The following is a 26,958-nucleotide window of genomic DNA, read 5'->3' on the forward strand; positions in this document are numbered from 1 at the left end:
CTCTCAATTGCTAACCGCTCAGAGCGCAGCATCGCGAGAAATGTAAAAAAAAAAAAATCACCTCAAGTTTGTGACTATAATATTAAACTGTGGTAATATGTAACTAGTCAATGATGTATGCAATTGAAGGGGGAAAGGAACTGGCCATTATCTCCTGGTCTATACTTGTTTTTTTGAAAGATGGGACATGACAGGAGCGTTGCGATCGGAAAAACAACAATGTCACATGGCATGGTAGGCCTGTTGCTATGGTATATAACAACGGTTGAGTTGCCAAACTTAGTTACCACGTGGCGAGTGCTTAATAGCTCTCTTGGCGACATTTATTGTGCACACAATGTTAGCATTGGTACGTTTCGTGTTTGATTCTCAGTCGATTTTTCTATTGTTTTCTTACCTTCGTGACAATTGTCAATGAATGTTTTAACGTCAGCCATCTTAACGACAATTGTTAGTTTCATCAGCTGGCAGCGTGGTAGTCCATATTGGCAACATGACACTGTAGTTCCAAGCTCGGCCGCTTAACTGTCATGTCCCATCTTAAAAAAAAAAAAAAAAAAAAAAACAAGTATAGTTTCCTCATAAGTGGTGCCTTGTTGGTATCGCTTGTGAGGTTCAGACTGTATGTAATATGTAAGTATTACAAACTCTTTGGTCTCCGGACAGTTAACTATTGGAAGCAGTGTAATTACAATTTTCAGGCACATTCATATGGCAGTCACGTGTGTTAGGACAAGTGTTGTCAGTTGTCTTGTATGGCACTGTCACTTCAGTGACAACGAAAGTGAAAGAAACTTTCTGTAATTTCTTATTAGAAATTATTGAACAACAATAACACACACACACACACACACACACACACACATTGCTAGTAAATATGATAGCAGCGCTACATCCATCGCTCAGCGGCATTCCTATTTATTTTGCACAATACATCCGTGATTTCTATCTCTTTGGGGGAAGTATTGCGAAGTGGACCGAGTTCACCCGATTTGGATTTCTCGGAGTCGCTGAATTTCTGTCTTGGTGTGGTGCTCACGTGTGGTGTGTTTTGTATTTGTGTAGACCGGAAAATTGTATCTATAATGTCTTATAATGTTAATGATGATTATGTTGAGGTAAGTACGTATTTACAGTACAATAAATGAACCAACGCTAATGGCAGTGGGTCTAGGATGTTCGATTTCTGTTCTGACTTGAACATATTGTTTCATTGTAAAGTTCATGAGATATTAATGGCATGTTCGAAATTTTCATCATTTGTGATACTATATTTGAAGTTTCAAGTTTCAGATATGGTTTTAATACACAATGTTGTATTACTAACCCAAAAAATATTCTTTCAAATGAATTACCGTAGCCTAGGGCTTAATATAACTTTTTGGTAGTAACACAATATTACATTTTGTTACGATTTAATATGATCTACAGTATATTAAATCCAATTGCTTGTCACAGTCTAAATTAGGATGAGGTAGCCTAAACCTAATGGTTATTGGTATTAGTTTTGACAAAGACAACTAACACCAATGGAAGTCTGCAATTTTTAGGTGCAGCTCAGGCCCTTATTTGTTAATAACAAACTGCAATGAGACACCTACTTCACACTGTACTAAAAATTTACAATTAGTACCTACCGTATATGCGTATACTGAACCACAAAGCTGGAACATCTTTGGATTAGGCTGTTTCAGCTTTGCTCTTTTATCTTATTAAATTTGCGATAACTTACTCCAATTAGAATAATTCTCTAGAAGAACTACACCAAAGGAGGCACCATCTCTGCCCTCTACTAGTTACCAATACAGCATAACACGCGATGCAATACTATGGGAACGGACTCTAGTATCGTAATTCGTCCTGAATCTCTATCGCATATTGTGTTGGTAATTAAGTTAATAGAGGGGGGAGGGAAATGTACCTCCTTTAATGTAGTTCTGGAGAATTACCAAATTAGTGGGGCTATTATTCCTTTAGAAAATGGTAATGTTTAAATTCACAACACCTTATCATTGTGCATTTCGATGTTTCTCTTCACTGCCAAGGGCGTAAGAAGCGTCCACCAGTTAGAAGAGCAAAATGTTTAAATGTAGCCTAATTATTTTGTCCTAGTAGTGTCGATTTAAGTGTTCATTAATTTTATTTCATGTGTATTGTTTTAGGTGCAGGAAAAATATTCGTTTATAAATAAAACGGGTACTTTCCTGGACCAAAAATGCAAATTCATTCGTTTGGCTATGGTGGACTCTTCTTGTGCATCTAGCGGTAAAAATAAAATTAAGGAGCAGGCAGAAGCAGACAAATGATTAACAAATATGAGTGCCCTGTATTCAGACATTACCCTGGTATGCCAGTATCGCTCATTTATGAGTAAAATGTACCCAAGTTTTTGAATTTCCGAATTGTTTTTTATGTACATTACAGAACTATGACGGTTATGGGTATAGTGGTTCCTTGGAATATGATCAGCATGGAGGGGATCCTCATGCTGAATCCGACTATGATCGTCAGGGATATAACAACATTCCAGATATGGTGAAGAGGTTCTTAGTGTATTTCCGGAACTGCATCAGTGAAGGACTTATATTTGAAATTCAGAATTTATATGAAAGCTCGTGAGTATGAAGATATTTGTGTGTTACTGACCACATTCCAAACACACATTTTGGTTCCATCTATTTCCATTTTTTTAAGGAGTATTAGATTAACACAGTTCTAATAAGATACACTGTCATGTTGTGAATATTAATGCTAGTTTCATGTTTCTGTTTGCCTTCATTGTGTACTGCTGTTGTAATTTTGACGTATGCTGAGTGAAAGAATATAAAAGTGAGGATGTAGTGTGCATATATTGCATATATTACTGAAATGTTAAAGCTTTGTTACATGGCTAGACTTTATGTACAATTAAGACAATTTTGACTCTTCTAATAAGGCATGGATGATTTTTCACTATTTGTGTGATGACCTATGTTGTGTCAGATGGAGACCAGTATTGCTTCAATTCCATATCTCTAGTTCAACTGTGTTTTTGTTAGTGCCAACTCAGGTTTAATATAAGTTTTGACAAAGGCATGGTGGACCTAGATATACACATAGACCTAGAGACAGATTGAATGTTTTCTGGAATTCTGTATAACACCATCACAGGGGCGATTTCTCAGGGCATGCTATGCTTGCTGCGCAAGCCCAATATTTTTGTAGAATGTGTATTTCTCAAAATGGCGTTACGTAATTAAAATTTATTTTGATTTTTGGAATACCGTATAGGCGTAACTATCCGCAGGTATCGCAACACTTGCTCGTTTCTCGGAGCTACAGGAAAGACGTAGAAATAGCGAGAATATGATGCGCGCGCAAATGCCTTCCTCCTTGGTCCGTCCTAGGCGCATGCTTCTGTTATGTGTTGTTTGAAGCTCTGGCCCGAGAGCTACACCGACGACTATTTAACGTTACACAGAGCAGTATTGACAGCAGGAATGTGCTGTGATTTGCGAGTGCAATGCAATTGTATGAGTAAAATGCATATGTTAGCTGCTGCATGTATTATTAATTCTTAAACATGAGTTCGGAATTGTGTGTTATTGAAACCTTATTATTAAATCCATTTTCCCGAAGGACTATTCAAGAGAAGGCAGACATTATAGAGGATATGTGCGCTCGTTGAGTGCAGCTCAATACAACACTGTGCATTGGTTGGCAGGGTCGAAAAACTAAATAAACTGTTTTGTTGGCCATGTTTGTTATATTATATCGAACTTCTACATATGATAAGCGACTATGATCCATGTTTGTTAGGCAGACTCCAAGAATGTGTTAGAACGAAGGCAAAGCATTCGATCTTTCTAGTAATTAACACTCCCTAAATGTGGGGATGATTATATTTGTTGTGAGAGGATGGAAATATGAGAACATGTGGCCTATACTGTTTATTAATTTATATCCTCGAGTGAAGTCAGCTTCCATCATTGGAAACAGAAAGACTTTGTCATAAACTAAGCTAAGAACATATTTGCACTGGCGAGAGGTTAGATAACCGACATTAATTTTATTATTCATTCTTGGACCGATAGTGTTAGTGAGCAAAAATATTGTTATAACAAGAGATTTTGGTGAAATTCTTTCAGCTGAAGTGCATTCTTGGATATAAATTCTAATGCATTTACTTTTGCATTCTTTCGTGTACGAGTAGTAATATGGATAGAAGTTGTAGTGTATTCGAAAACATGTGATTCACAGAGGTGACAATTTTTGTTTTGAATTTACTGTTTACTGGACAAAATACAATTGATTGTGACTAGAGTTCGGTTTTATATACAAAATACATTTTGCATATAAAATTCTAAGACAAGTGTGACGGTACTATATATTCTTGGATTCTTGCTTCCGGAATCTTATTTCATAGAACTTTCTTCTTCAATATGAAGTTAAGAGTTAATAGCATCTTCAGTATTAAAAGTTATAGACCTAACAAATTGAGTTTTTGACGTGTGTGTGCAGATGTATTAGTTACTTGTATTTCCGTGGATGAAAGTATTTTTAGTAATTTTCAGACATTCTTTCTGTTTACAAAAAATTGTCAGCAAAAATAACACAATCACCAGTCTCATAAGAAGTATATCCTACATAAAATTCCCATAAAAATACACATAAAAGTTTCAAATATGCATTGTTGTAATTTTACAGATGCTTTCAATGGTATGACATTGTATCAGTTTAAAGAATTTGTATCTCTCTCTTTCTTGTGTTGAATGATAGTGGTACTAAATGGAACTTTGCACTGTATGTTGGGAGTTAACAGTTCATATAATCAGAGCATTTCAGTTATTTATATTTATAATATATAGGTTATATTGTAATATTCTTCTTTTTTTAAAAGGTTTCCGAAGTTGACAGAACAGTTCTTTGATAAGAAGCCTTGGCCAGAGGTTTCAGATGTTGCAGCTTTGGTTGACAACGATGCAGTAAGTTTCTGTGTGTTACGTAATCAGAGCAGAATTATTATTTTGAAGATATCAATAGTAGCATAGCTAATAGCCTATAATAATATAAAAGAGGGGAGAATATGATCTCTCACTTGTCTGTTATTCATTGACTATATGAGAAAACCTTCGATAGATTGCCATGGGTATATACTAAAAACTGTTCAAGGTTTATATTTTTACCATTGACAAAGGAGGATTGGTTAGCAATAAAATATTAAAGACTAACCAAGGTGTTAAACAAGTTTGCCCTATCCTATGTCTCTTGTTCTTTTTAATATATACCACAACATTAAGGAATGGCATAAAGACTTGATAACCATTTTTTAAATTAAAGATATGTGTGTGTATATCCAATGGTTACACACTTCACTTACGTGATTTGGGTTCTGTATATTGCGGATAGATGGGAGGATTGTGACCCATTTTCAAGTTGCACACCACTTCTGCAGACCACGTTGTATATGTATGGAGAGTTATGTTGTGTATTAGGTGAGTGTATATGTAAGTTTAGTGTAGGGAATGGGTGAGGATGATGAAGATGAAGAAGGGAAAAGGGGAAACCCAGTGTCAGCACGTAACCTACTCCTGTTGATTAGCACCAAAGGGACTGCTAGGCTTAATGTCCCCATCCGTGGACGAATCACTATTAACAGTGACATATGCCTTCTTTTCATATGCACTGCGGAGAGATTTGGGAATTAACCCAGGCATATTGGTGCACAATCTAGTGATTAGAAGTTGTGCGTCACTGCCTCTCCTAATCCCAAGGTAGAAATTTTACACGAAAATATCTGACCTCGCTAGGAATTGAACTAGGCTGGCTAGTCTGGAGTCAGACGTGTTACCACAGGGCTAACTTGGGGGATATTAATTATAATATTTGAAATATTATTTTGTTTATGAACTACTACTCAGTCTTCACTAAATCAGAAATTGATTTACATTTAGCTGCCCATGAAGTAAATGGCAAATAGTATGAACATTTCAGGAACAAAGACTGAAGTAATCGCATTTCAGAGGTAAAACCATGTAAGATATAAAATAATGATTTAGCCTACTTACAACTTACAATGGCTTTTAAGGAACCCACAGATTCATTGCCGCTCTCACATAAGCCCGCCATCGATCTCTATCCTGTGCAAGATTAATCCAGTCTCTTATTATATCCCACCTCCCTCATATCCATTTTAATATTATCCTTCCATCTATGTCTCAGCGTCCCCAAAGGTCTTTTTCCCCTCCAGCCTTCCAACTAACACTCTATATTATGCCTTTCTGGAGTCACTCATACATGCTACAGGCCCTGCCCATCTCAAACGTCTGGATTTAATATTCCTAATTATGTCAGGTGAAGAATACAATGCATGCAGTTCTGCGTTGTGTAACAACCAAATAATAGAACAGAATTTTCTCTGATCTAAGACGTCCTGATTCCAAAAATAAAATGTGAATATAAAACTAAATACATTTTCTAGCATTTGTGGAACAGTACACAGGACACAAAAAATAAAAACAAATTGAAAACTACACAACTTATTTTTATGAAATAATGTTAGTAGTGATAACATACGCAAGTGAGAATTGGTTACTTAATTGGTAGCCACCGACGTGGCTCAGTCGGTTAAGGTGCTTGCCTGCCGGTCTGAAGTTGCGTTCCGGCGCGGGTTCGATCCTCGCTTGGGCTGATTACCTGGTTGGGTTTTTTCTGAGGTTTTCCCCACCCGTAATGTGAATGCAAGGTAATCTATGGCGAATCCTCGGCCTCATCTTGCTATCACCAATCTCATCAACGCAAAATAACAGTAGTTGATACAGCGTCGTTAAATAACCAACAAAAATAAAAAATTACTTAATTTGTCTGATAAAAGGAAAATAAGTACATAGGAGATCAAGGTCCTGCATTCAATTGCAGCTGTGACTGGTTTAGCCAAAGGATATCAAAAGATCTGAAGATATTTAAACTTACAGAAAGAATAATGGTATCAGCATATATTTAAAAAATGGACCCCAAACTTACGGAAAGAGAAAGCCAGTTACAAGGTAATTGCTATCATTCATTTTACTATATTATAAACCCAAAGAAAGAAGAAATGTTGGATGTTCAAGAACTAGATAGCGAGATGGCAGGAAACAGGCCTAAGGCTTAAATTTGTGAAGTTGAAAGAAGACTTCAACTCACATTACTAGAATTATTCTCATGAAGTAATTTGTTGCAAGAAATTTTCAGATTTTTAGACTGATTTAACCGAACTGGTAGTTTAAACCATGAATATGAAGTCACAATAGTTTGTACTTGCTTAACTGACGATTATGAATATGATTAGAGACCCTGAAAAGTGGTGAATAAAATCATGGATGAGCAACATATACAGTCGCAAATATACAAAATTTCTTCTTCATTCTTAATAACTTGAAAGTCAGCATTAACTATCATGGTAATCTCTTAATAATAAGGCAGTCGTAAGCTGTAAAATATTTTCCCTTTAATTGTCTACTTTCATTGTACTGTTGGCTGTTTGACAAGCTGATAGTGTAATATATATATATATATATATATATATATATATCTGTGTGTGTGTGTGTGTGTGTGTGTGTGTGTATAGCGTATAGGTATTTTTCATTATATTATTACCTATTTTGTAATTATTGATTGTTCTTAAATTTTAGGTGTTCTTGATCCTTTATAAGGAACTGTACTATCGTCACATCTATGCTCGTGTGACCGGTTGCCCAACTGTGGACCAAAGATTCCAGTCTTTCTACAACTACTGTGATCTGTTTAACCACATACTGAGTAAGAAAAATTTTTGTAGTGTTTCAATATACACGGTTTTATATGGTTGAACTCTGATTTACTGTCCCAAATCACATGCTAGCTGTTTCTGAGCATCATTCAAGATCATGTTCGTGTTCTCAATAGCGTGCTATATTCTTTCATTTCATGATTATCAAGATTTCTTGGCCTACTTAAGATAGAATCAGAGGTGCTATTCACTTTGTTATACCTGATGTCCTTGGTCGTGTGTGGAATGAATTAGAATATCGTTTAGATGTGTGTAGAGCAACAAACTGTAGCCACATCGAACTGCACAGAATAGGCACACAAACTTGGAGAGATTTTCTTTCATTTGGTGAAGGTTTCATATTTCTATCTTGTTTCATTGCTTTTGTGTGACCGTTCAAAACTGCGCAATGACTTTACAGACACTGTATATATGAGAAACATGCCCAAACTACATATCTCGAAAGGAAAGGTTTGGGTATTCCACCATGAGGTTAATTTTACATATTTGAAACTGTATGTTCCATGTTCAGGGCATTTTATCAAATCTAAAGGGTCACCTACCGGTATTCTTTTGGGTCCATTATGCCTAGCTAGAATTGTAATTCTATTAACATGAATTTGAACACAAGCAACAATTTTTAATAAAATATTGATAGATCATTATTTGGAATAAAGGACACACAATAGCAATTCACTTCCAAGATTTGGCAGGGTATTTTCTTTGTGATTTTTTAATTGCGTAGAATAAAACTGACAAATAAGACGATCAACATGCTTTTAATGGGAGGAAGAAAGAAATCTTGAAGAGAAGTCTCTCTTCCTTGCACGTGTGCACATGCACACGCGCGGTTTTTTCTGAGTTTGGAATAGGACTAAAGGATTTAACATTACCATAAGAAATCTATACATAAAATCAGGAGCATACACAAGGGGGGGGTTACTGGGTTTCAACACCCCCTCCTTGAATTAAAAAACTGACATATATTTCAATATATTTGATTGTTTCCATGGATTTTCCTGTTGTATAAAGCGAAATTTCTTACATATCATATACAAATAACTGTAGACTAAATATATACGATTGTATATGATTACTGTGTAAGTGTACTGTTCTCCAACCAGGAGATAAACTGTGAAAGGAATGTGCTTACTATTGCGTCCTCTATTGGAGCGAAGTAGATAGATAATATTAGAGTTATAACGTCACTTTAAAAATCATGCGCTTTCCTCAATATGTTATTTCCTCTATGGAGGGTTTAAAAGACCAAGAGATTAACAGTGATCTAATTTTGTAACTAGGGTAGTATAAAAATGTGTTATGGTTTGTGCTTTGAGAGATAGCCAATAGAGATATGAATACACACGTGTGTAACCTTATGACATCTTATGACATCAACATTCATTCACAGCTTCACCCCGCTTCGTTTCATTCCCTGAAGACTTTCTTGTGGTTGGAGTACAGTAATAATGACACAAGCATTTTTTTATTATACAAAATTAAACAGATGTTAAAATTTGTTAAAAATTGTATGACTGCGAATAATTACATTTCAAAGATTTTATAAGAATATTCATGAATATGTTGTTCGAACATAGTATAATAATAATAATAATAATAATAATAATAATAATAATAATAATAATAATAATAATAATAATATTATTAATATAATAATAATAATATTAATATAATAATAATTCACAAAATTTAAAATACTGATAATGTAAATTGTAAACAATTCTAATAAGGGACCCCTCTTGACAAAATTTTGCATACGGTACTATATAAAATAAAATTAAGTTTTAACTTAATAAGTGTGGCATGTTTAGAAATTAGCAAGCTTTGACAATTTGTAAACACGAGAACATCAGGCTGTAACTTAGCTATCATAACGGTCCTAATCACCACTTATGGGCCCCTTACATGCATAGAGGTGTGTCTGAATTGTGTGACTGTTCATACTCAGTCTGACTTACCTTCTAGACTTATAGTTCACAGAGAAGTCTTGTAAGAGGTCGTTGAGATAAATAATTCCCCATGGAGAAATGCGATCATGAGAAATAGTGATCCTTCAGTTTTACGTTCATAGAAATGTGTGAGAATAGTTTCTCAAATCTGTACTTTTATAGCTTGCCGCCATTTCGCTACAGAGAATTATTTATAACGAAACAATGACGAAATCGCGACCATATGCTCGCAGTATCATTTGTTTCTACGTTTACTTCCTCTCCCACTTACTTGGAGAGCATTGCAGTCAGAAAAATTCAAGCAGCTGTTGAAATCTAGAGACTTATTTTGAGGCAGAAAATCTTCATACTTTTCACCCATGCATGAAGGGATTTGCCTGTGGATTTAGGTTTGTACAGATTTACTGTACCTCCAGGTAAGTTTCTGTATGTATGGGACCTTAACAGATCAGCACGCAGATTAGAAGATGCATTATCCAGTCCATGTTGAATTAGTTATCTATTGTTAGATATCACAGTGTTGTGAACCATGCCTAGAAATCTTTCCAACAGACACCAAATTCATTTTAGTATAATCAGTGGAGTTCTTAGTTTTTAGTGCATCTAATTTCTAGCTGTAGTTATAGCATAATCATTTTGTTTCTCAAATTTTGCATTATATTTTGTAATGCGTACTTTAAAGATTAGTTTTAAATTTAATGTCTGTAATTACAATATTTCTTGTTATATATTATGTTACATTCAGAACGCGAAATCCGTCAAAACTTGAAGTTTCTAGGAAATTCTAGTTACATAATTCTGTTACATCTATAAATAACCATGACTCTTTAGGAAATTCTAGTTTTGACTAATATAATTAAGATAGATCTAGAAATAAATTGATTGTTATTAGTGAAAACCCTTTGTAACGATTTCAAGTAAGATGCAACGCATCCTGCAGTTGATACAGGAGGTAACATCATAATACACATTCTGAATATCGACACGGTAAAAGCCAACTTTCGAAACCTCATAGGAGTCGTGCTTGAGAAAAATGACGACGATTTGTACAGAATTGGAACAGGATGGACTTTTGAATAAACTATATTGGAGGTAGGTTCGCTCAATTTTAAGAACTGATAGTGTAGTTAATTTCATCAACACCCGGTACAAAACACTTTCTTTCATATCCGAATTTGATGTATGTTCCCAAATTTTCTTGACACGAGAACAGGTGCCAGATACAGAAATGTCACTGAGGACTGCAGCAAAGAAAGAAGTCATCATAAGCAGACAAGGGTTCGTTTGTTGTGTTTGCAAAAAAAAAAAAGTTTTGAAGTGGTGCTTGTATGTGAATAAAAAATTCTCATTCATTCATTCATTCATTCATTATTAGCACTACAGCCCATGAAGGGCCTGGGCTTCCTTAATCAGTAGAAACCATTCATCTCTATCTTGAGCCCGTTGTCTCCATCTCTTGCATCCAACTCTCCGCAGATCATCCTCCACATCCTGAAGCCACCTCAGCCTTGGTCTTCCTCTCTTCCTTAATCCTCCTGGGTGTCCATGTAATGCCCGTTTAGGTAGTCTGACTTCTGGCATACTTTCAAGATGTCCCAACCATCTAAGTCTGCCTTTCTTAATGAAGGAAACTATACTCGGTTCTCCATACAGTTCAATTAGTTCTTTATTTGTTCTACTTCTAAACTGACCATTTTCAAAATGGGGACCATGTATCTTTCTCAGGACTTTTCTTTCCCAAACTGCTATAAAAAATTCACTGCAACTCTAAATGTCACAATAACATGCCTTGCTACAACAAGTGACTTGTGAGACAAAAAGTAATAATATTGAGTTCTGTAACATAATTATTCATAATTCAACAACAAAGATAGTAATGTTTAAGCATCCCATAATATAATTATTTGTGTAATAAAACTATTTAGTGTTTCAACAAAAACAACAATGACAGTATTAATAATAATGTTCATGTGCGAGTACCAATTATCGAGAGTCTTTTTAGTAACACGTTATTTCTAGATGTAATTGAATTACATAAGTGAAAACTAGAATTTCTTCGGGTTTTGTCGGATTTCGCATTCTGAAATTGTTACAACAATTTATTCTAAATCTAACTTAATTATATTAGTCAAAACTAGAATTTCGTAAAGAGTCATAGTTATTTATAGGTGTAACTGAATTACGTAAGTGAAAACTAGAATTTCCTAGAGCTTTGTCAGAACTAGAATTTCCTAGAAACTTCGGGTTTTGACGGATTTCGCATTCTGACTGTAGCATATACGTGATGCTAGACAAAAAAATAAATGCCGTAATTTTACTTCATTCCGTGTTCAGATCCTGAGCAACAACCTGATCAGCCTATTGCGTTGGAGCTGCCTGACCAGTGGCTGTGGGAATTGGTGGACGAGTTTGTGTATCAGTTTCAGTCATTTGCACAATACCGCGCTCGTGTCCAGAAGAAGACTCCTGAGGAACTTGAGAAGCTTCATAACAACAACAAAGTGTGGAATGTTCTCTGTGTACTCAATGTTCTCCACTCCTTGGTGGAGAGGTCCAAAATCAAACGTCAGCTGGAAGTAAGTCACTTGAAACTTGAAAGGAACAAGTTAAGATAAAAGTACAGTATAACCCTTTAATGCTCTTGTCAAGGGACTGTGGCCTCCAAGTGTAATAAGCAGGACAGCACTATAGACGAGAAATGATTTATGAAATTGGGGAAACAATTTAGACACCACTTTATAGAAACATATTTTATTGTGCATTAGTTCCAGTGCAAAATGCAAATAAGAGCTCATTTCATATGAAAAAAATCTTCGATTGTTGTTTGCTATGTGTTCATACAACTGTTATGAGTGATAACATTTTCTATACGATTCAAAGAAGTAAAGATAAATTCACTTGATACACTGCTCATAGCAACACTAATGTATGATGAAGAATCGGTGGAGCGGAGAAAAATTCTCTCCGGCACCGGGATTCGAACCCGGAATTTCAACTCTATGTGCTGACACTCTATCCATTAAGCCACACTGAATTTCAATTCCGATGCCAGATTGAATCCTCCCAGTGTAAGCTCCACTTCTTAGGTTCCCTTTAGTGTCCAACCCTCATGCACTGTGTAACAGATGTGTGGCTGTGGCACAATGTCCAACACACTATTCTGCAAGTGACTAAGTGGCTGGGATCCGATGGAATGAGTACCGTCTTAAGTCACTAAGTGATTATATACGCATATATTATAGTGATGTACCGAAGTACATATATTTCCATGCAGGAATTGATAATTAAGTTCTTATTAAAGCCATCGATTTGTGCTAAATTTACAATGTATCTATATTCTGATAATTCTTTTTGTTTTGAGGGACTTTGAGCAACCGGTCAACGAGAAAACGGAAATTACTAATCTTATGTGTGTAGGGGTGATTGGAATCAAATTGAATGGAATGACTGGTGGTTGTGGGTTTCCAACCAATTTGATAAGAAAACGCTTAAATAAATTTAAAGCAGAAACCAAAACTAGTAGCACTTTAATAAGTTCTATCAAAAAGACTAAAACCACCCAGTGGAAACCCATGACATTTTTCGGAAATGTATCATACAAATTAGGTAACCATTTTAGAAAAGAAAAAATTAATGTAGCTTTCCTTACCAACAACAAACTTAATAATATAATTCCCAATAACATTCAAAATTACAATAAATTTGCCAATAGAGGTATCTATCTTTTACAATGTAAAAACTGTCCCAGTAAATATGTTGGCCAAACAAAAAGGAATTTCGCACGCGTTACAAAGAACACGTCTCTGACTTCAAATTCAATAGGAATAAATCAAAGTTTGCCACGCATCTCATTTCCCTTAATCACGAACTTACTGGCATAGAAGAAGCCCTTCAGGTCTTAAAGACTATTAATAATTATAATTATATTAACGCTGCAGAAGAACTATATATTAGCATCCATTCTAATAATAATGATAGCCTGCTACTTAATGAACAATACCCAAATTTAAATAACCCGCTGTTTAAGATCATGTGCAAGTGACTTTCACCTATCCACTAGTCTTGCCAGGTATACAGCTTTCGTCATATGCTACCACTTAATGTAAAGCTCAGTCGTGTCGCCGACCTCATGGATTCAAGATGCTTTTCCAACTTTTTGTAAGTATTGGTTTAGAGGATTTAAATAATACTTAAATACTTCTAAATACTCTTTCACTCTATCCTTACTATTTACAGGATTTTTCCTGCTTTCCATAACCGGCCACACAACCGACCTGTTTGTAGCATCGTTAAGTCTGTCATGAAAGCTGTAGGCCTACCTGCAATGACGGAAGAGTTGCGCTGTTCCCTTGGCTCACACACGCCCCTTTCAACATAGTGCTTCTACATACATCGTGGTGGCTTTTTGCTAGTTCTATTCTCTGTTTTTAAGTATATTATATTTTTAACTTCTGTTTTTAACCTTACATACCAAGTGTTCACTTATCATAACATGTTCTATTCGACATACACGACCTGAAGATGCCAATCAAAATTGGCGAAAACGTTTGTTTTTAAACCTGTTTAAATGTTGTTATAACATGTTTTATTGTGTTTTTATGTTAAGTATGGACTGAATAGAACTCTTTTATCAATTAACATTGCACTTAACGGAACCAATATGCCTTTAAAATCCTCATTCTCGTTTCCCAGGATTCTACAATGGGATGGTATTATTGAGTGTTATTAATTGAGAGAGCATTTTAGTTATTTCTGCTGTTTTAGATGAAGGTGTGTGTCTAGAGACTATTGATAGAGTAGCTGCTTTAGAGTCTGATAATATAACTGCATTTTTAAATTTATTGGTGTGGCATAGAAGATTCCTGAGACTTTCACTTATTGCAATGATTTCTTCATCAAAACTTGTTGTTCCATACCCAAGAGATCTATAAAGTGAGAAGAGACAGCATGTAACACCTGCACCTGCACCTTGTTCCCTGGAGATCGATGATCCTTTGGTGTATAAATGAAGCCAGTTTTGTGGAGGGTACCTAATATTAATTGTCTCTAAAGACAATTGTTTCATTATTTCAGTGTTTACTTCTGTTTTCAGTATTTCTTCTGTTAAATTTAGATTATACTCTATGTTTAATAGAGTTACAGGAACAGGGGAAAAAATAATGTTATTTATATGGGACTATTTCTGGGATAAAAAAAACGGACAAAAAAGGCGGGAAAACGATGATAATGGGAATGAGTTTCTATTGTATTTCCTATATATCTGTTTTAGGTTTATGCCAGTGGAGGAGATCCTGATTCTGTGGCCGGAGAATTTGGCCGCCACTCTCTGTATAAGATGCTTGGTTACTTCAGTCTGGTGGGACTTCTGAGAGTTCACTCTCTTCTTGGTGACTACTATCAGGCTATCAAGGTGTTGGAAAACATTGAGCTAAACAAAAAGGTAATTATTTTTACATTGTAATGGTAAAAAACTTTAAGTTAATGTAAATGCACATCTTCAGAATCTGTGATAGGCCACTGTTGTTGTCTAGGAGTAGCAAACTGGACTTGTGCTCTAAAGCTAGGTTTGAATCCTGGTTGGGCTGATTACTTCATCTGGTTTTTTCCAAACTTTGAGGTGAACAGTGGGCAATCCTACAATGAACTGTGAAAAATTATCTTGTTAATTACCATTTTGTTATCATCACTTTCATTGACGCTAGATAAATGCACAGCTTGATGTAGTTGTGTTGAATATCCAGTTAGAAAACCTATCTCTAATATCAAAAAAGTTGTACAGTAGAGCATCGATTATCCAAAACAGTTGGGAACGGGGGTGTTCGGATAATTGATTTTTCGGATAACCGATCATTTACGAAAACAAATTGTGCCGGTGATATAAGAGCAGTATGAAATAAAAAAACACTGATATTAAACACAAAACTGTACATACACTATATATTTTGTATCACACGTCTTATAAAATGACACAGAAAACTGACTAGCCTAGTTTGACAAGTTCAAAACAGCCATTAAAGTAGGCTTACAGTTTAGGAAAAGAAGTCCAAAATTTTTTTTTTTTCTTCAGAGCTGAGACTCGTTTTTTTGCCGCTAAATCTCGCAAACAGCGCTGGCATAACGTCTACATAGCGTCTGCGCAAATTCAAATTTTCCGACCGGAATGCTTTTGGTTAACCGATGTTTCAGTTGATTGGTATTCAGATAGGCCTAATCGATGCTCTACTGTATTAGAACCTTTTGTACTGTTGAAAGATATTGTGAAAAAAAAAAAATAGAAATAATTTTGCTTAAGATTTTATTATACTAAGGCTGCGCATATTGACATGTTGCCATCTGCTCCTCTGCCTACTCTTTGGCGATTATGATGAGTCCTGTTCTGAGGTGGAACACCCATTAGGTTGGATTCTATTAGCACTATATAATATGACGTGAGTATTGAAGTGGGCAGGATGGATGAAGGTGATGATAATGACGGCAAAATGAACCCAGGCCCCAGTACCGAAAGTTATCCAGCATTTGCTCTTAATGGGTTGAGGAAAACTCCAGAAAAATCTCAACCAGACAACTTGTCCCAACCAGAATTTGATCCAGGCCCGCTACTTTTGCAATCAGACATGCTGATCACAAGTCCAAAGAATGAACTCGTAATTATAATAGATGTTGAAAACATTTAAGAACTTATTATCACAGCAGTAGTGATTTTTCGTATAATAGGCCATTCAGGAGGAATCACTACATGGATTGGCATACTGTGAAACCACTTTTTCGATAGTAGGAAAAATATGCTTCTGTGAAGATTTAAAAATAATTTTTTCCATTATTATAGTACTTGCTCATTTTACTTGATATAATTTAATGAATGAGAAATAAATAAGGTAGCTCAAACGAGTTTCAGTAATTTATGTATATAGTTATGTTAACTTAACTTTAACCTCCATCTGTTCTGTATACATTGAGGACTTCAGCAAATGCTGTGTGCTATAGTCCCGTCTCACTAATTTCTGGCAGCCAATCACGTTACAGGTCGGGTACATTTAAATGTGTGCATCTTGTGATTCGCTGATGAAGTTATGAATTTCCTAAGGCTCGATAAATACTTAATATAATCGCCTGCCATTTTGGCTCTTTCATTTGCGTTTGCAGAAAGCACAAGAGGACTTTATTTGCTGCTCAATTATTTGCTGAATTACAGTGTGTTTGATTTATTATCATAGGAGCTACGACATGATAATGTTTAACGGTGTGGCAAATAGATCCCTTGTCTGGTAGCTCGGCAACGAAAGAGCAAAAATGGCGAACGATACTACCTACCTAGACTTTATAGAGCCTTGACTTCCTAAGACGTAAGCAAAGAGTAGGAATAACAGCGTCGCGACTATAGGTAAACCATTATGTTCCTGTGGTCGTGGACTTTATGAAGCATAGTATTAGTCAACTTATCTCAAAGGTTAAGGGAAGAACACCTCCAACAGAAAATTACCCGACACTCGGTAGTGGTTGCTGCTGTGGGCCAGTTCCCTACACAGTGTAGAAACTTTCATGGCTAAAATTTCTCAACAAAGTAAAGCCAAACAGATTAACCGAATTGGAAACAAGCAACGTCAAAGGAACATGAGTAGACTATTAATTTAGGTAACAAAGCTTACTTTGCAAATATAAGGCTATTTAAAAGTTGTTGTTTTCAATAAAGTCATTTGACCTCTTGCTCTCCAATATTTTTCAAAGATATTGTCATGGTCATATTTAAAAGTAAACTTGCATCAAAACAAGCAAAACTAAGATTATATTACACAACAGTTAGGCCAGTGAAACCTGGGTCCTTAAAGAAGAAGCTATTCAAAAACTTCTCATTTTCGAAAGAAAGGTGTTGAGAAGGATTTTTGGTCCAATTAAAGAAAGAGATAGTAGCTGTCAAATTCGAAATAACATGGAACTCAATAAATTAATACGAAACCATATAAAGGTGCAAAGACTAGCTTGGTTTGGGCATATCAATCGCATGGATGAAGATAGAATAGTTAAGAAAATTTATAATTGGAAACCTATGAATACAAGGAGTAGAGGAAGACCCAAGAATAGATGGAAAGTTGATGTAATAGAGGATATAAGAAAGCTGGAATTAAGGAATTGGCCAAGACTCATCCAAGACCGAAATGATTGGCAGAAAATAGTTGAGAAGGTCAAAACTTCTACGAAGTTGTAGTACAAGAAGAAGAAGAAGAAAATTAGTCAACTGTGCTGAATGTATTGTTTTATTTTGTTTCAGAGCCAGTATTCCCATGTGCCAGCCTGTCAGATTTCAACATCCTACTACGTGGGATTTGCTTACATGATGATGAGAAGATACTCAGATGCAATCAGAACATTCAGTTCAATTTTGTTGTACATCCAGCGTACCAAACAGCTCTTCCAGAGTCGCACATACCAGAATGACCAGGTAAGAGCTGTTTAATAATATTACTATTACATTACCAGTAATACATATATTTTGTAAAAGTTTGATAGTTATACTATTAATAGGTGTGGCTGTTGTAATGATAAATGCGGCATAGTGTGTTTGCTGATACTCCAGACTATTTTAAACCGACGTCTAAGTTGTGATGGGAAAAAATTACAGACTTGGATAAATATCATTAAACTCTTTTGTCAGTTCCATTTCTAATTGAACTGAAGATAGTGTTAGTTGTAGTTATGTGTGTAGATATTAATTTTAGCTTACAAGCTCCTACTTGATTTTTTATTTTCTCTTGTAAATTGAATCACTTTGTTCAGTTTCTTCTGGGATAGTGGAGGATGGATCTGAAATTGCCGGAGTTTTTAAACAGAGTTTTGATACTGGATAATAAATGCATTGCAGGAAGGACATACGAGGCGTGTTCTTAAAGTAAGTTCCAAAAGGTTATAGTAAGTAAACAGGAAGATATTTACAAACCATTTTTGTTGCATTTTATTCCTCACACTTCAATTACTTGTCAACATAATCTCCACCATTATTGAGGCATTTATCAAGTCGTGGCACAAGTCTTTCTATCCCAACATTGTAGATTTCGCCTGCTTGCGATGCGAACTACTCCCACACTGCTGTTTTCACTTCATCTTCGCCATCAAAATGTTGACCACCGAGGAACTTCTTGAGGTGCAGGAAGAGATGAAAGTCACTCGGATCAAAATCCGGGCTGTAGGGGGGGTTGATCAATTTGTTCCCAGCCAAATTTCGAGATGAGATTTTGGGTGTCACAAGCTGTGTGTGGCCGAGCGTTATGAAGCAACACAACTCCATCAGTCAGCATTCCACGTCTCTTGTTCTGAATTGCACGACGGAGCTTCTCAAGGTCTGACAATAGGTTTCTCTATTAATGATTTCACCCCGAGGCAAGAATTCGATGTGTAGGACTCCTTTTCTGTCCCAAAAAACAGTGCACATGATCTTGCGTGTTGACATGGTTTGTTTGAATTTCTTTTTCCTTGGCGATGCAGTGTGCCTCCATTCCATGGACTGCTGCTTCGATTCAGGTGTCATGTGAGACACCCAAGTCTCGTCACCTGTCACAATATGGTCAAGAAACTCATCGCGTTGCTCATTGTAACGTGTGAAAAAGCTCAATGCACTGGAAGCTCGTTTGGTTTTGTGTTCCTCGGTGAGCATCTTGGGTACCCATTGTGAGCACAATTTTCGATATCGTAATTGGTCTGTCACAATTTTGTAGAGAACACTCTGCGACATTTGTGGAAAATTCAAGGAAAGTGAAGAAATTGTGAACCTCCTGTCCTCATGAATTTTTTTATCGACAGCACGCACCAAATCATCATTGATCAAAGATGGCGGACCAGTACGCTGCTCGTCATGCACAGAGACGCGGCCCTTGTTGAACTTCCTAACCCATTTCCTGACCATTCCATCACTAATGGTATCATCACCATACACCTCACAAAGTTGACGATGAATGTCGGCTGGTTTAATGTTTCTCGCATTCAAGAAACAGATAACACACCACATCTCACAGTCGGCAGGGTGCTCAATCACTTTAAACATTTCAACTGATCACAACTAACCACACACACGGACTGTTCCATCTATTGTTATTGAAACAAATGGTTTAATCTTTGTAATATGTAGACTATAATATGTACGGATCTTCAGTTTGAGGTTCCTCTCTGATTACTTACTTACTTACAAATGGCTTTTAAGGAACCCGAAGGTTCATTGCCGCCCTCACATAAGCCCGCCAGCGGTCCCTATCCTGTGCAAGATTAATCCAGTCTCTATCATCATACCCCACCTCCCTCAAATCCATTTTAATATTATCCTCCCATCTACGTCTCGGTCTCCCTAAAGGTCTTTTTCGCCTCCAGTCTCTCAACTAACACTCTATATGCATTTCTGGATTCGCCCATACGTGCTACATGCCCATCTCAAACGTCTGGATTTAATGTTCCTAATTATGTCAGGTGAACAATACAATGCGTGCAGTACTGTTTTGTGTAACTTTCTCTATTCTCCTGTAACTTCATCCCGCTTAGCCCCAAATATTTTCCTAAGCACCTTATTCTCAAACACCCTTAACCTATGTTCCTCTCTCAGAGTGAGAGTCCAAGTTTCACAGCCATACAGAAGAACCGGTAATATAACTGTTTTATAAATTCTAACTTTCAGATTTTTGGACAGCAGATTAGTTTTCTTATCTGTAGTCCGCTTGAAAGTGAATCTTTTCAAATAATTTATTTCAGATCAACAAACAAACGGATCAGATGTATCACTTATTGGCAATTTGCTTAGTCCTCCACCCACAGTGCATTGATGAGTCCATTCATCAGGTATTGAGAGAAAAGAACTTTCACGAGAAGATGTACAAGATGCAGTATGGTGAACTCAGTGTAAGTTAGTATTATAAATAGCATGCTATCATGGTCACCTAGGTTCGAACTTAGTTTTCAGTATTTGAGACAAGAATTGAACCTAATTCTTTCAAGGGTATATCAAGTCAAAGATCTTTATCAGCAGAAGTAAACCTCGTAACTCAGAAATTCGAAGTCTAAATAAGAGTGTAAACAGATTCGTTGTCTACTTTAAGAGTTGACGTCAACTTTTGTTTACTGCCTTAGGTAAAGTGAGGGAAAACCAAAGGTGAAATGGGTTATTTTACTTTACCATATCAATGTAATTAGCTCTTTTTGATAATTTGAATTGCTTAAATAGTGAGGACAAGGAGGTTTGTGAAATTGTAATTGAACGTGATTTTGATTTGTATTGCATGCTGTTGTTCATTTTGCAGGAATTTGAGAGCTGTTTTGTATACGCATGTCCAAAATTCCTTTCACCTGCTCCACCACCAGCAGATGCTCCTCCAGATTATGATTATGTGAAAGAAGCAATCAAGTATCAAACACGAGTCTTCATGGATGAAGTCAAACAGCAGAAAATGCTGCCTATCATCAGAAGGTATTGATTTTATTAATGAGAATAAAGAGATATGTGTACTGCCTCTTTCAGTTGTGAATATCATTACATTAAAGTTGAAGCTCATTCAGTTGGCTGATAGTTTCTCGCAAAAGGAAGAAGTGCTATCACTGATTTATGTTATACAGCTTTCTTATTAGGCCTACTTCAATTAGCTCTTCCGTTGTCATTTCACTATTGATAAAGTCTTATTTTAAAATTATACTATTATACTTGCATATCCATTTACTCGCGTAATTCTCCCCCCCCCTTTTTAAAATTCGGTGGAGAAAAATGGAGGAGAGGGAAATTACGCGAGGACTACAAAATATCGACAATAATCTGGTTATAAATAACATCAAATAATTCATGTGCAGTAAAATCCCACGTAACTGACACCGAAATAACCGGCTATACCAAAACAATGGCACTTCGACTAGGCAAAAAAAAAATCGCACATGCTGCATATTGTGTTTACTCTTTACATTGTTCACGCATGAAGAAATAGACAGAAAATCCCATTATGTCCTTGGAGTAGATCAGGTACCATTGGTAAGGTATCACTTGGACCTTGAAAGATTGCGCAGAGACGATATCTTTAAATTTACCATTTAAACTCTCCATTTTGAAGGGGTGTTGGATGAGTCTAAATAGGAAAGTGTGAAATTCTCTGTTCATACAACGTGTAAAAGTTTCATTCGAGTGACAGAATCATGGATACTACTGCTAAGCGCTGCTGTTGCACAGTGGATTCCGCAAAACACAAATGAAATGTTCTTATGCTTAACGATCGAGTGCTACTTCATAGTTGCGTCGTTGGCTACACTGCTCCTCATGTCACATGGCTGCCATTTAAAATTGCCATGAGGTTACGAAAACTTTTAGTATTATTTATGCTGTTATGTATTACAATAATTGGGGAAAATTTCAGAACTTGGATTATATGCTACACATCGGAGCCAGTCCCACAGTCGCCAGATACAAGGAATTCTACTGTACTAATCAAATCAATGTTTAGTACTAAATAACTACAAATATTAGGGCATTCGAAAAGTAATGGCAACATAGTTACTGTTTCACACTAAACTTATTTAGGTTACTTTTGAAATTACATACTTCAAATATAGTCTCTTGCCATGTCAACAATACGTTGCCAAATTCTTGGAAGACAGCAGACTCCATCTGCAGCAGCATTTCTGGATATCTCTCTCACTGATCAATCTAAAGCTCTTCGGATATCAACTCTCGATTGAAAGTGAATGCCTCACTTCCACCTAACTTGCAGTAGTTCAGTATGGTAGGACTTCTCTTCCACAGGCTTCTTGTAATGCCCTAAAGCATTGAGTTGCATGTTTTTCTCTTGCAACTTGGATTTTTATGAAGCATCTTTTTCGTACCCTTAGGGCTATGTTGTTTACAAAATATGATTACTTCAAGATTTTCAATATTGCAAATTTATGAAACAATTGCTGTTCTGTTACTTAGTACAAGATTTCAATGGTCACTGCTAGGAGCGTTGATTTACAGTATTGTTGCCATTACTTATCGAATGCCCTAGTATATACATATAATTTGAGTTATTACGAGCAATTTTGTGGCTTTTCTTTGTACTAGTATGTGTCAGTCTGTTGCAGGTAGGCCTAGCTTAAATTTTACTAATCAAGATTAATTTTTCAATTACAAGAAGAAAATAAACGTACATGTATTTTACACTCCACTACCTTGAACAGACAACAATTCCAGATCATTTTTCTTGAGCTTTACATGCATATTTTTACAATACTTTGAATCCTCACGAAAGACGCTCTTGAATGAAAAAGTAGTGTCGAATTTTGTTTAATTGTGAAAGGGAGAAATTACTTGAGAAAAACAGAATTCTGAAAAACATGTCCTAAAAAATTTTGTGGGGGAGGGGGGGGGAAATTACTCGAAGGGTGAAATTATGCAAAGGTACAGGAACACTGCATAACTGATGATGAATATCTGCTGAATTTTTTTTTTTTTGCGTGAAGAATATGGATCACAGTATGAACTTTAGAGCTGGTGAATTCTGGATTATATTGCTCATTTTCAGCCAATATTTCACAACAGAATAATATTATATTATAATCAAACGAGCTCACAAAGTGATACATAACTTTTCAGTGATTCAGACTGCAGATGCATGAACCTATTCGGAACTCTTGATCATTTTCCGAATACCCCTGCTACATATATAGCTCAAAATATCTTTTGTTAAAATAAATTGAAGTGTTTGTTCTTGCATTGCAGTTACTTGAAGCTGTACACAACTTTGCCACTGTCAAAACTAGCAACATTTATGGGTCAAGGCGAGAATTCCAATTGGAATTTGAATGATGGAATGAAAGCTTTGATCATCCATCTCTTGTGTTTCAAGCACAAAATGAAAAATGTTGTGTGGACAAAAGGAACCTCTGGCCTTGAAGGAAAGTTTCAATCTGGATCTGAGGTGAGTTAGAAAAAACCAAGTTCGAAATTGGTAGCAAATTACATAATTAAGTTCTACTCATTTTTCGTTTAACAGGCATTTCTGGCAATGTCTTGTATCAGGTCTAGAATTTGGTGATTTCATGTTGAAGTTTGTGACTTAAATTTTTAATTGTGCTGAATAATTAGTGATATCTTGTAGTTCACTTGTTACTGTAAAAGGTAGAGGTCTGCACAGGCTCGGGTCAAGCCCATGGGTGGGCCGAGCTCAGCTTGAAATTCACTTATGCCTGTCTGGTTGAGGCCAGGCTCAGGCCATAAAGAAACGCAATTTTTTCCGCGAATTATATACTGATTAAATAATAATATGAAGATTTTAATGCATGCACAATAATTAGGTGTCCACCCGACAGCCATCCAGAACAGTAGACTACCAGTACCTATTGTAAGTTATTGTTTAGTTCGACTTCATATTTCGCAACGGTATTTATTTTGTCTCTACTCTGTCTTGGACACAGAGCATTGTTTTTTTTTTTGTTTTGTTTTACCTGGGAGACTCTTTCTCATACCTCAGTTGAGTAATCTCTCACGCGGCTATCCTTGACTCCTGTGGCCTCTGGCCTCTGCTTTTTCTGCTAGCCTTCGGGTTTCGGGTTGGGCTCAGTTCAGTAGTGTAATTACGAGGTGGTACCCAAAAGTTCCTGGAATGTCTGTGTAGCTTGTGAAGTATAGCTAGTACGATGAAACACCGCCAGGATGGTACCTCATACATCCTTTGTAAGTCAGTGCCTCAAGTGGCTTTGTGCTAGGCGGTCACATTTAGTTTTTATGCGCATTTTTTCACTGTCGTGCGTTGCGTGACTTGCGAAATTGACGATGTCGGATTTCCGAGACCAACGTGTGTGCATAAACTTTTGTTTCAAACTCGGCAAAACCACTGCAGAAACACTCAAAATGTTGAAGCGAGCATTTGGGTAAGATGCTTTAGGTCACAGCCAAACTTACGACTGGTTTAAATGTTAAACTTAAATTTAAGTCACACAGAATTATGTGCACTCAAAAGTTGGGTTGTGACGTCTTGTCTGCCCATTTGAGTTATGTGGATATAAAGGAAAGAATTGTGATGGTGTCGTGTATGATTTCTGGGGTAGCTCAGTCAGTAGAGCATTCGTGCGCTAGGCGAAGGGTCCCGGGATTGATACCCAGCCCCGGAACAATTTTTCTCTTGAAATTATTCAAACCTGCTTCACAGGCAGCTTCTACCTGAAAGCCAGATTTGCATAAATTGTTCAGTACTTTCCCTGTGTATTGGAGAAATTAATTATTATAATGCAAAATAATTACCACTCTTTGTTGCGAATAATGAAGTTCAGCCATGTGTAGTTAGTGACTACCTTTTGTGAAGAGCATCTCATTGTTAGAATCCCTTGCCATAACCCATTTGTTACTCAGTGAGTGATGAACCAAAGCAAAGTTTATTATATTTTTAACATTCATACCACTAAAAATTATGATTTTCGTAACATTGAAAAGGATTACATCATTCATATAGCCAGGCTTTTTTTCTGGAGAAAAAGGTGGTGGAACTCTGTACAATATATTATAGTGGACGGAGAGATGATTATCCAGTGCATGGGAATTTTGCCATTTTTAACCTCCTTTTCGTTCAACTTTAAGACTTTGAAAGCCTAAGTGAAGTTCAAAGAAAAATTAGGTTAAGAACTTAATTATTAACACATCTCGGTTCCATGAAGAAAAATACAACAAAATAGTACTGAAACTGTGTTCTTCCAGAACAAAAAAAAAGCACTGCATATAGCTATGATATGTAAATTCGTGAAAAATGAATGACATGTGTCTACTTAAACTGCGCAAATTATAAATGAAATCAAATGTTAATTTTAGAATTACACGAGCGCTGCTCATTCGGTCTCAATTTTTGTTAATACTACTGTAGCTCCTTTTTTATATTGATTGTATTATTTTATTTCTATTTCTCTTGTTTGTAATTATATTCTTTATTCTGTATATTTAAAAGGCAATGCATTTTTTTGTGTAATACAGATAACGAAACTTCATATTTTTATTTGGATAGATATTAAATGATTAATGAATAATAGTTCAAGAAAATAAACTGTAAACTATATCATTTGCAACATAATTAAATGAACTGAATTGTTGCAAAACACCTTTGTGATTTCTTTTTTTTTTAGTGCTAGGTTCAACCCATTTTACAGTACTATACAAGGGCATTCACTGAAGGGCTGTTGAAAGAGTTAAATATTCCTGCAAGTTATATAATCTGTTTTGCACTATATATTGTTTGATAATTGTATATGGCTTAATTTTTACAGTTGGACTTCTACATCGACCATCAAATGATTCACATTGCAGACACAAAGGTGGCCCACCGGTATGGAGACTTCTTCATCCGTAAAATCTTGAAATTTGAAGATTTGAATCGTAAATTGCACATGATCAAGATATAAATATGATCAAGTGAAATGAGTTTGTAAGAAATTTGAGATATAAAATTGAGAATGCATCTTAATGCCCATATATAATAATGGACCAGAAAAAAAAAAAAATGTTCGAATATATATGGTAATAATGTAAAGATTCCTTTAAAATCCATGTAAAATTGCCATTTATGTTGGAAATGCAATCTAGCACTTCTAATTCTTGATGTAAAAACAAGAAGGGAATTTTAGACATCAGATCTACCCTACAACAAATTTGAATATAATTTCACCCTTCAAAAATGTATTATTTATTCAGAGGCCAAGGCGTATTTTTGTGGATGAATTAAGCTTGTTTGAATATGAATAAACAGCAATATATTTACAACTTTGGGATGTACTTGCCATGGAACATAACATTTCAGAGTTGTCAAAGTTTGTAGTTTTTTCTGACCAATTACAGTGTTCCCCAGGTGATGGAAAATAAAACATCCACTATCATTTAGAGGAATTCTAATTTTTCTTGGAATTTCTTTACAGCAAGCTCTCAGTTATCCATGTGGGGATTATCTGGTTTGCAGGTTATCCGTGAACTGTTGAAGTTTATTTTACTGTTTCTGTCACGAAATTTCTGCTTTATTTTTTAACGTAAATCTGATTGTAACATGTTTATAAGGCTTAGGCCCTGTTCACATGGTGCGGAAATTTCTCGAAATAGGCATTTATTCGAATCAAATTTATCCGGACAGTAGTGTATGCATTGTTCGATTTTTTCCCCGTGTATAATGAAATGTAAGAGTTGTGCACACAGAAACATTGAACGGTGTGTACAGTATTGTCCACACAAAAAATGATAGAATAAATGCCCATTTCGAG

The 26,958-nt window shown here is 35.9% G+C and overlaps 1 protein-coding gene across 1 annotated transcript; it reads left to right on the forward strand.

Moving 5' to 3' along the window:
* Positions 1–843: 843 nt before the first annotated feature.
* On the forward strand, positions 844–26,587 carry eIF3l (eukaryotic translation initiation factor 3 subunit l). Its single transcript, XM_069845376.1, has 11 exons — positions 844–1,118; positions 2,425–2,615; positions 4,880–4,964; positions 7,653–7,779; positions 12,073–12,314; positions 15,008–15,178; positions 18,005–18,175; positions 20,467–20,613; positions 21,012–21,178; positions 23,447–23,645; positions 25,978–26,587. Exons 1-11 carry the CDS (start codon positions 1,086–1,088, stop codon positions 26,110–26,112), a joined length of 1,668 nt encoding a protein of 555 aa, XP_069701477.1. The 5' UTR covers positions 844–1,085; the 3' UTR covers positions 26,113–26,587.
* Positions 26,588–26,958: the final 371 nt, after the last annotated feature.

The sequence above is a fragment of the Periplaneta americana genome, chromosome 14 (assembly GCF_040183065.1).
Source record: "Periplaneta americana isolate PAMFEO1 chromosome 14, P.americana_PAMFEO1_priV1, whole genome shotgun sequence".
NCBI lineage: Eukaryota > Metazoa > Arthropoda > Insecta > Blattodea > Blattidae > Periplaneta > Periplaneta americana.